Below are 11,495 nucleotides of genomic sequence, written 5' to 3' on the forward strand. Positions count from 1 at the left end.
GGCGCTACCAGGAGACAGGCCAGTACATCAGGAGACGTGGAGGAGGCCGTAGGAGGGCAACAACCCAGCAGCAGGACCGCTACCTCCGCCTTTGTGCGAGGAGGAGCAGGAGGAGCACTGCCAGAGCCCTGCAAAATGACATCCAGCAGGCCACAAATGTGCATGTGTCTGCTCAAACGGTCAGAAACAGACTCCGTGAGGGTGGTACGAGGGCCCGACGTCCAGCCCAACACTGTGCAGGACGTTTGGCATTTGCCAGAGAACACCAAGATTGGCAAATTCGCCACTGCTGCCCTGTGCTCTTCGCAGATGAAAGCAGGTTCACACTGAGCACATGTGACAGACGTTCTGCTGCCTGCAACATCCTCCAGCATGACCGGTTTGGCGGTGGGTCAGTAATGGTGTGGGATGGCATTTCTTTGGGGGGCCGCACAGCCCTCCATGTGCTCGCCAGAGGTAGCCTGACTGCCATTAGGTACCGAGATGAGATCCTCAGACGCCTTGTGAGACCATATGCTGGTGCGGTTGGCCCTGGGTTCCTCCTAATGCAAGACAATGCTAGACCTCGTGTGGCTGGAGTGTGTCAGCAGTTCATGCAAGAGGAAGACATTGATGCTATGGACTGGCCCGCCCGTTCCCCAGACCTGAATCCAATTGCGCACATCTGGGACATCATGTCTCGCTCCATCCACCAACGCCACGTTGCACCACAGACTTTCCAGGAGTTGGCGGATGCTTTAGTCCAGGTCTGGGAGGAGATCCCTCAGGAGACCATCCGCCACCTCATCAGGAGCATGCCCAGGCGTTGTAGGGAGGTCATACAGGCACGTGGAGGCCACACACACTACTGAGCCTCATTGTGACTTGTTTTAAGGACATTACATCAAAGTTGGATCGGCCTGTAGTGTGGTTTTCCACTTTGATTTTGAGTGTGACTCCAAATCCAGACCTCCATGGGTTGATAAATTTGATTTCCATTGATGATTTGTGTGATTTTGTTGTCAGCACATTCAACTATGTAAAGAAAGGAGTATTTAATGAGATTATTTCATTCATTCAGATCTAGGATGTGTTATTTTAGTGTTCCCTTTATTTTTTTGAGCAGTTTCTATTTAACTCAAGGGCTTCCATGTGAATTAGCTGTACAGTCAGAGGTGGATGGCATGTGGATGTCAGCTGTGAACCATGGGTCATGTTTTCACAACAGGAGACGTGGTATTGGCCGGGAGAGGTGAGTGCCGACGCTGTGGTGATGAGTGGCGTTCGCTGCTCAGGCACTGAGATGTCCCTGTCCCACTGCCTGCACCACGGAGCCCACCTCAACTGCCCCAGAGGAGGCGGACGCCACGCCGCCGGAGTCTCCTGCTCTGAGAGTAAGGCACTCAAATTTGTATGTTGCTGATGGTGAATGCTTTTGAGAGGCAACTGTCAAAAAATGGCAAGCAATCATAAAATGTTCTATCGGTAACATTTGCCTGCTGCCCCTTTAAATCCTGAACGTTGTACAGTCATGAACGACTAAGTAAAGAAAAGAAGAAATTGATATTTTCACTTTTAATTATACTTTGACTAGAGCCTTTGCCATTCAATTTGTCAGCTGACACGTCCACAGTGAAAAGCTTTGACTCTTTTGTTCTACACAGTGAGTTTTAATTCAACAAATAAAATGATGCCTGCCTCTGGGGAAAGCTCTGCCTCCGAGAAATGTTTGCATAACTGAAACTCCAATATCCCTCCTGAATCACAAGAGGGCTCTGCAGTTTGAAACAGAAACCACTCATTCACTTGACACGTGCCAGAGCCTTTTTTAGGGTTTTTTTTGCCAACTAAAGAGCCACTTCTCTGGGTTTCTAACTATGTTTTGTCTCCGTCTGCTTCCCTGTGGTTCTATTCTCTGATCCTCCTGTCCACAGCCGCTCCTGACCTGGTGTTGAACCCTCAGGTGGTGGAGCAGACCACCTACATGGAGGACAGACCCATGTTCATGCTGCAGTGCGCGTACGAGGAGAACTGTCTGTCCTCCACCTCCAGCCAGGTGCCGGCCAACTCCTACCGCCGCCTGCTGCGCTTCTCCTCCCAGATCCACAACAATGGCCAGTCTGACTTTCGGCCCAAAGCTGGCAGGCATGATTGGGTGTGGCACGACTGTCACAGGTCAGTGTCACAGAAGGGACTCTTGGGTTTGATCCCAGATGTCATCATATGATAATTCCACCAATGTCCAGTCCGTTTTTCATTTACTGGGCACCAGACTAACTTTCTGTTAAAACTTCTTTGCTTTAGGTTCATAATATTTGAACATTTGGGAAATATATTTTGCTTTCTTTTCAAGAGCTTGATGAGAAGATTGATACCACTATTGAGTCAGTGCATCAAGTACAGAGCTAGAGCCAGGAGGCAATTAGCCTAGCTTAGTATAAAGACTGGAAGCAGGGGGAAACAGGTAGCCTGGCTTTCTCCAGAGTTCAAAAATATGACTACTGATACATGATGGATGGGGTGCTTACCGAAGCTGATAAAATATTTTAATTAAATACTTGCCGTGATAGGAAGAGTTAAAGATATTTAAACGTAACCACAGACCACTGGTAGAATGAATGAATGAGAAAATCCATATTGGCATTCAAAAAAGAAACTTGTGCAACCCGTCTTACAGAACGATGTGTGGCCTGGGAGTTCTGGCAGATTCATAAAATGTCTTTAAACATGAGACATTTATCATGCAGTAACTTTGTTAATCACCGACACAGAGAATTTGCAGAAGCAGTTGTAACCAGTGTATATTTTGAAAACACAAATCACAGTTTCATTAGAAACCACAAGCTCAAAGTCCTCACAACGTGAGGCGTTGTTTTTTTGATCATTATCATCAGAAGACATTTGGATGATTTAGAAATGACATCTTAAATCAGATTTAATTTGAGAAAAGAGAGATGACTTAGCCGCCCGTCTTGTTTCTGAAGCAGCTTTCCCCTCCACATGTTCTGCTGCCCTGTAATTGACTGTGTGCAGTAAGCTACTGTACACAGGGTTGCAAAAACTCCCACATTTTTGTGGTTTCTGTGTTGGCTGGAGGAACAGTTCACTGTTGGCAGCTTGACACAGCTACCAGCTTTCAGCACATCAAACCTTTGGCACCTTTGACTGGCAGAATTCAATCCATTTTAAAGAAATGGTTTGGATTACAGGTTCCAATATGCAGTTTTCTTCTTTGAATTTAAAGAAGATTGGGGCACAGATAGGAACTACAGTAGACAACAAGAAGTGTCATTATTGTGTCGGTACTTTTGTGCTGCATTTTCAACCTGACTAGCTTTGTAAAACTATATTTCTGTGTGTGTGTGTTTAGGCATTATCACAGCATGGAGGTGTTCACGCTCTATGACCTGTTCACCTTAAACGGAACCAAAGTGGCAGAAGGACACAAAGCAAGTTTTTGCCTGGAGGACTCAGAGTGTGATGAAGGTGAGAACCAGAATAGGATGTTATAAGATGAAAATCTGTCACTGTGGTGTTTACGGTTTGTTCTGCTGCCCCCAACAGGGCAAAACAAATACAACTGTTCATGCAGCTTTAACGTCTTATGAATACTTCTCAGAGGGTTTCCTGTATTTACCAAACTCATTTCATTTTGTAATGTTTTTATTTCAGGTATTGAAAAGAGGTATGAGTGCGCTAACTTTGGAGACCAAGGTATCACTGTGGGCTGCTGGGACACCTACAGGCACGATATCGACTGCCAGTGGGTCGACATAACTGACATGAAACCTGGAGATTACATTTTCCAGGTAATGTTTCGCATTGTTCTTAAGTAAAGACCATTAATACTGCTCATCCCTGACTTGCTCGTGTTCTCCCTCTCACAGATAGTGATTAATCCAAACTATGAAGTACCCGAGTCAGACTACACGAATAACGTCATGAAATGCAGATGTCGATATGATGGCCATCGTGTGTGGATGTACAGCTGTCATAATGGTAAGACCTCGCAATTATTGATTCGTATCTGCTGTCCCTTTAATGTTGTTGTGCTTAAGGTCAATTCAAACTGTAACTGTAATTGTTCCAAGCGCTCACACTCACCTCAGTTACATTCCACCACAGATGTGTTTGCTATTTCCGTTAACTCAAGGTCCACTTACTAGCTGTTTCTGAAGCTTTCAACCCTCTCTCATGGGCTTCATCAGCAGATGGGAGTTTGCTCAGTTATCATGGAGTCAGTTCACTTTTGGGGACATGTCCCCACCACTTTTTGAAATGGCTGATTTTGTCCCCATCACTTTTTGAAAGCACTTGCTAAAAGTTTTCTGAAAATTAGAAAAAAATAGAAATAAAGAAATGAAATTCTATGAGAAATGTTTCCTTGCACAATAGGAAAACATGAAATGTAATGTAAATATAGAAGAAACAGATCTGCCTTGTCTAAAAAAAAAAAAGTAACTTAGGCTAAAAAAACAAGCTACTGACTACTGCATTATATTCGATAATATTTTTATATTCTGAATTGTCACCGGCCATATGAATTTTGTTTCCCTTCATATAAATAAAGACATTTCCAACATAAATTGGTGCAGAAAATGTCTTTAGAATGCAGGAAATTAAGAGTTTAATGCTCAAAATCTTCTAGGGGAGGACCCCCAGACCCCCACATCGTATAGTAAATTTCATCAATCAGTATTCAACACAAAGTGACGCCTTTGGATAACGCCTGTCTTAGTATGACTCCATGCTCTGATGATGACTGTAAAATGAGGATGAAAGCTCAGGAAAAAGCTTGTAAGTAACAATGAGCAAGGATTATTTAATTCAAAAAAGAAACGTCTGTGCTCTAGTGTGTGTGCCATAAGAGACAATGTACAATTTGCTTAATTTTCTGATTCATTATCTAGTGCACCTCTTAGGAGCACTTAGCTGGGCCCTGCCTTTATCAGTGGAGGTGAAACTGCTGGTATCAGATTTGAAATAAGGATAAAGTGTGAGGTCGCTAACACTGTCTGTCTCTGCTAGGTGGCTCATTAAGCACTGAATCAGAACAGACGTTCCCAGGCCTGCTCAACAACCAGGTGACCCACAGGTAAAGACAAAGCAGAGGAGAGGAGTCAACAGGCCGTTACCCACCCGGCAAGGAGGCCATCTGATTCCCACCAACCACTACACATCTTCATCTGTGGTGGATTCTTCCCGGCAGCCCTGCCCTGTTCTCCCTCCTCCATGAGGCAGCAGCTTTCTTTGACCCTTCACCCTCCTTTCCCCCGAGCAGAAAGAATATTTGATTCCCCCTCCTGTCCAAACAGAGGCAGCTACAGCCTTACCAACACTTTCAACCTTCCTGCTTAAGATCAAGAGAATGGTGAAGCTCTCCGTGTGCCCTGTGACTTTTGGTTATTGAACGAGTCATGAAATAAACCTGCTGGGAAGTGGCAGATATTTTACACACAAGGTGCAGTATTGGAGGATGTCATCAAGAATGGGTCTCCTTTGAAGTGAATGCACCTTAACAGAACCCTGCTGCATCACCTTTTGTTCAAAGGTCACCCTGGAGAGTGCCAGGTCGCCTGAGGATTGCGAGGAATCATCAATAACAACAGCAGCAGTCTGTTTGGAAATAAATGCAGTATTCCAAGTTCCGAGTTATTTCTTTTACACGCTAAGTCAGTTATTAAACTGATTAACTGATTTTTCACATCTTATCTGAGGCGTTCATGCAAATCAAACTGTGGCACAAACAAGTCCTCAAAAAGAAACCAGCTCGTTCACCGAGGCTGAAGCATTACATGCTGTAGTGCCTTTAACGTGCCTTTACTTTAAATAACTGGTGCATACATTCTCTGAAATTGCCTCAGAAACTATACGGACAAGACTTTAGTCTTTGCATTAAGAGTTATGCTACAATCCTTTGTAGGTGTTGTTGTTGCAATGGTTGTTGGAAAAAAATATATAATTTGAGCAAATTTTGCTCACAGATTTACCTAAAATTTACATTACAGTATGCGTTATCTAAGAGGTTTTGGGTCTGACCAACGCTGTTTTAACCTTCCAGTCATGTACAAAATTAGTAAAAAGACTGACAGATCAATTTCAGTTCCTAGACATTTTCTTGTTCTTCTGATATATTCCTCTTTGTTCTTTATGATATGTAGCAATATTTTACCGTTGTGCCTGTGGAACCCCACATCTCTCTTCTCCTTGTTTAGGGCTTTTAAATGCCCATAAAACACCCCTAAAAAAATGGTGTTTTTGCTAACCTCCAATGGTATAACTTCTCATCTTTCTGCCGTGATGTAGAAGTGTACTTCAGGGTGTGTCAGTACACCGTGACTTAACCACTGGGTGCAGTTATTGGTACAACATGGCTCAATTCTGACTTGAAATTTTCCACCAGAGGACAGTCTGGTATTACATTTCTTTTTGGTAAGTCTCATCAAAGGTTGTGCCATATAATTTCACAAATTACTGTACTTGAATATCTAACTACCGGAGAGCAGGGGCGAAAGTACCGTTTTTCAGAAAAACCTGATTTTAAAAGATTATGTTTCAGACGGATATATTTTTGCTGTGGTCACTAACTCACAAATGTGGTCTATAAATATCAGGTGGTATTTTGTACAAATGTAGAACGACTTCCGTATAATTTCACTTTAAACATAAGTGGCACATTGTTACTTTCGACACGGTCAGCTGGGACAAAAGTAACACAACAATACAAGCTAGATTTTTGTGTTACCCTTGTATTTAATAAATAAACATGACTGTGACCTTGTTAATGTGTAACTGCAAACATCTTTTGACCTTTATCTTTAAAAAAAATTCAATTAAATTTTTATTTTAAATATTCAGTTTCAAAAGTAACCTGACTGCCCAAACTTGAATTGTTTAGAATATGTCATATTGTATTAAGGATATATTATAAATATATAATATACATATGCAAATGTGTGCACCTAAAACAGGGGGGAAATGTTAAGATGGAGATTGTTTATGAACCTGACATGATTAAAATAAAATGAGACTTTACTGATGCTGCACTGGGGATATTTGCATGTTGCAGCTGTTTCAGAAACAGTGAAAAAATGAAACCTAATTTAGAAAGATAAACAATAAAATTAAGATAAAAATTAAAAAGCTATTTACAGTATAGGCCTATACAATACAATTTCACATTTTGAAATGAATTTAAAATTGTTTTAGTAAGAACAGTATGAGTGATCTGCATTTTGAGTGCTTTTTACTGACACCTGCTCCACTGAGCTCCTGAGGAGACAGGCCAAAATAAATACCAGCCGCTCTCTTAATATAATCATGGAGCTTCCTCTCCAAGGAGAAGACTTAAAAAAAACAAAGCATGCGACTTTAGCAGCTGACCTGAGACTAATATTTCAATAGAGACGTCCAGAAACGCCTTCTCATAAACATCTGGCTGAATCAGACCTCTGTCTTTCTGACCCACGCTATTGGCCTATTCTGTTGGTATAATATGGCGTAAACATGTTCTAATAAATGCTGCAACACACAGAAAAGTCACCACATTAGCAGCGGGACAAAAGAAACACTTGTTACTTTCGTCCCTACAGGAACTCCTGACATTTAAACATGATTTACTTTTATACTGAAAAACTCTGACAGGGCAAACTTCAGGATGTGTTAAAGCACTAAATAACCTGTAGAATAATCATTACTGTGACACATGAAACGAGAGACAGATCTTTTAATTTGAAAAAATAGTCCCTCTTCAAAAATTTACTTGTCAAACTCAAAAACAGCTTTCCGGAGAGAACCGCAGGAGACCATGACGAAATCACGTTATGTTTGGCAGCTTCGTCAAGGGTTGCGTGCTGAACATGCAGTTTGGAATGCAAATGTAGTCAGGGCGTTACTTTCGCCCCTGCTCTCCCCTATGTCATGCTGAAATGACACTGTGAGCAAATGGCAGATTTGTCCAACTGAAATTAAATTACATGTTGCACAGCCTACAGACCCAGTCTGTAAATCACATGTTCTGTGCTTTCTTTGGAGAAAAAATCAACTCCCAAACAGAAAACAGAAATTTATATGTCATAGTCTTTTTGCGTTTTAGGACAACACCAATCTGTCTGTGTCAAGTCAAGTTCAACAAGCGAAGTTGGCTAATTAACTGTTTTTAGTTTTTGTTGAGGTTACAGAATGTTAGCTTGGAGGGCTTTATTTTCCCTCTTCAGTAACTTTGAGAGGAATGAGATGGTGTAAAACAGTGAACAAAATGCCGGGGGAGTAAAAAGAACAGTAGAGAGAAAAGAGAGATTCTGTGGGAGCTGTGACTGGCTAACGCTTTAGCTGTTAATTCACCAGGCAGCTTCAGCAATTCACCAACTAACCCTGAGTGTATGGTCGCTACTTCTAGAACCATCCATCCATCATCAACCGCTTATCCTGCATACAATGTCACGGGGACTTCTAGAACTATATATTTTAAATATAAAAATATAAAGACACACAGGTTAATTTTGCTATACGTCTTTCTGGTTTGACCAGACCATAAAGCAGTAACATTCTCATATTTTTTATAGCTTTATTATTCAAATGTCTTCTTTATATCTACTGTACAAGCATGGACCTCAGCTGAATGAGCTACTAACCACCATGGCAGTTTGCAGGGTATGTACCGGTAGCTAATTAGTTAGTCAGCTGTTGCACATTTTACATGTACCAATACTGCTGCTAACAAATTGGCTTGTAAGCTACAGTTACCAGAGCAAGTTCGTCAGCTCAGCTGTCAATCAAACATGTACACCGGCACATCCACTCACAGGGGTGAAGGCTAACATTACAATATTAATGATACATTTTAAACTTATATGTTAATGAAGTGTGTCTTAAGTCTTCCACAGCCAGTGACGCTCTGTCAGCTCTACAGGAGGATTATAGGACTGTCTTATAGAAGCATGCCTTCAAATAAAAGGAAGGTTTAGCCATATTCTCTCACTGCTTCCTGTTTCCTTAACAAGGAAACAGAAGAGTGATTTTTATCCTTATAACAGAGATAGCACACGGAATAGCATCTTCTCTTAGTTGCAGATCTAGATGTTTTTTACTCTTTAAAACAAAGACAACAGAGTAACTTTTATTGGTCTTTTTTTTTTATTTTATTTTTTTTTTTTTTACAGTTTTACTCCTCGTTTAAAAAGAAATGTTAGGTACAATAATGTGTGTGTCAATCCTATTTTGTTGTACCTTTCATAATGGTGCTATCAAACTGGCCCTCTGTTTTCTGAGGGTACAGTACATGTTGGACAGCTACATTATGTATACTAACAGTATACTTGAACTGAGCGTACGAAACAATGTGCTTTCTGTGTTAAACTATAATAAAGTAATAAAGAGTTACGGAGCAAACAAATCTTTGCTGTTCAGTGTTGTTTATATTCATTTTATCTTCATTATCAGCATCACCCTGTTTCTAGGGGTGGGAATCACCAGAGACCCATGATACGAAATTATCACGATACCTATATCACGATACGATATTATTGCGATTTTAAACATTATTACCTTTTTCCCAACTTCAAATTGTGTCCCCAAAGGAAAACTCTTTTTCTAGTGAAAAAGCAATAGATTTTATTATTATAGTACCAAAAAGTAAAATTCTCATGTACAATTTATATAATAAAAGATCAATACTTGGCATCTGTGTACCACAACAATATTGCCACGTAAAATATAACGATACTATGCTGTATCAATTTTTCCCTCCATCCCCAACCTCCTTCACACTGTTTTCCATTGACCAGAACTGTAATTCACAGCTGGTGATAGCTGGTATTCTATTGTAGCTTAATATTTAATTTGTTGACATAACAGTTTTGACATCTTTCCCTGACAAATGTGTGGAAAAGGCTCTAAAACTGGAATAAAACCATCATGTGATGCTACAAAATATACAGAGATACAGTACAGAGGAAATCATTAAATGCTCACCACACTGCCATCAGCTGGTGTCTTTGAAACACAATATGTGCTAAAAGATTCTCTTTCTTTTTGCAATGGATTTCTCAGGAGCCTTTGACTTTTTTCCACAAATGTTTACCTGAGGTTGGAGAAACATTGGGATTTTTAAACCCTTCTGATTCTGATTTCTTCAAGAGGACAGATTCTATGTCAGTGGAGATCCTCAGTCACACAGGTCACGGTTCTCCAAGAAGGGTTAAATCAAGGGCAGCTGGACTGAAGACAATAGCAGTTCGCAAATCTGGTCTTGTTCTGTTGTTCAGGGACTTGTCTTGTAGCAGTCGTGTCCTTGTGGTTTCAACTGCCTCCATGGAAGGGATACATGTGAACAGGGGGGTCGGAACGTGGCAAGCAGCCACTTACCGACATTCAGTTGCTCCTTGCATAGACCCTTTGGTACTTTTTCTTTCCTTGAAACCCCCCCAACAGTCAGTAGACCAGGGCAAGACCAAGATTAGTCCTCCGTGTTCTATGTTTTTTCCCACTGAGAATTTGGGGGGGTTTAGGTACTTGAGAGGGGGGTACAAACGTACACATGGTGGGTATATGTATAAAATCGGCCAGTTCTTGCTGTGAGATGTTATCCCACTCTTCCACCAAGGCACATGCCAGAACCCGGACATTTCTCGGGGGAATTGCCCCAGCTCTCAAGGGTACCCTGTCTTCCCTGTAAATCACAGCATCAGTCCGACACGTCAGTCAAGAGCACTTTTTGCCAGTCCTGTCTGGTCCTGCGAAGGTGGGTTTGTGCCCACAGGTTGCCAGTGATGTCTGTCATGGACCTGCCTTATAACAGGCCTGCGAGCCCTCAGTCCAGCCTCTCTCAGCCTATTGCAGACAGTCTGAGCACTGATGGAGGGATTGTGCGCTCCTGGTGTAACTCGGGCAGTTGTTGTTACACATGATCTGCCACTGCGAGGGCGATCAGCTGTCTTTCCTGTCTCCCTGCAGTTCTGTCTTAGGTGTCTCACAGTACGGACACTGTAATTTATTGCCCTGGCCACATTTGCCTCCTTGCAGCATGTCTGAGGCACGTTCATGCAGATGAGCAGGGACCCTGGGCATCTTTTGGTGTTTTTCTGAGTCAGTAGAGACGTCTCTTTAGTGTTCTAAGTTTTTACAACTGTATCTTAACAACTGTTCCACAAGTGCATGTTCATTGATAGTTTTTGGTTCATTGAACAAGCAAAAATATTGTTTACAACCTTTACAATAAAGTTCGGTAAGTTATTTGGATGTTTACAGAATTATCTTTGAAAAACATTGTCCTGAGTTTACGATGCTGTATAAAGGGGCTCAGTGTTTTGCTCAAGTTCACTTTGACATCAGGGCCATAGCACTGAGTACACTGAGGTCACATCCTCTTTTTTGTGATAAATTTAAAAAATAAACACTTAGTTGGCAATATATGGTTGGCCGAGTAAAGTACATATACATCAAACTTGTACTTGCGTACAGTACAGGAGTAAATCTGCTTAGTACTTTCCACTAGTGCAAGATACCTTTGACCTAGT

At 41.5% G+C, this 11,495-nt stretch overlaps 1 protein-coding gene across 1 annotated transcript in view; it reads left to right on the forward strand.

The window, feature by feature from the left end:
- Positions 1-5,623, forward strand: part of loxl2b (lysyl oxidase-like 2b) — a 62,195-nt gene extending 56,572 nt beyond the window's left edge. Inside the window, exons 9-14 of the mRNA XM_046033852.1 lie at positions 1,208-1,373; positions 1,914-2,154; positions 3,350-3,465; positions 3,652-3,788; positions 3,867-3,978; positions 5,008-5,623. Coding sequence (XP_045889808.1) covers positions 1,208-1,373; positions 1,914-2,154; positions 3,350-3,465; positions 3,652-3,788; positions 3,867-3,978; positions 5,008-5,078 — 843 coding nt within the window. The 3' untranslated portion in view covers positions 5,079-5,623. The remainder of the gene's footprint in view (positions 1-1,207; positions 1,374-1,913; positions 2,155-3,349; positions 3,466-3,651; positions 3,789-3,866; positions 3,979-5,007) is intronic.
- Positions 5,624-11,495: the final 5,872 nt, after the last annotated feature.

Source organism: Micropterus dolomieu, linkage group LG21, assembly GCF_021292245.1.
Source record: "Micropterus dolomieu isolate WLL.071019.BEF.003 ecotype Adirondacks linkage group LG21, ASM2129224v1, whole genome shotgun sequence".
In the NCBI taxonomy this organism is placed as follows: Eukaryota; Metazoa; Chordata; class Actinopteri; order Centrarchiformes; family Centrarchidae; genus Micropterus; species Micropterus dolomieu.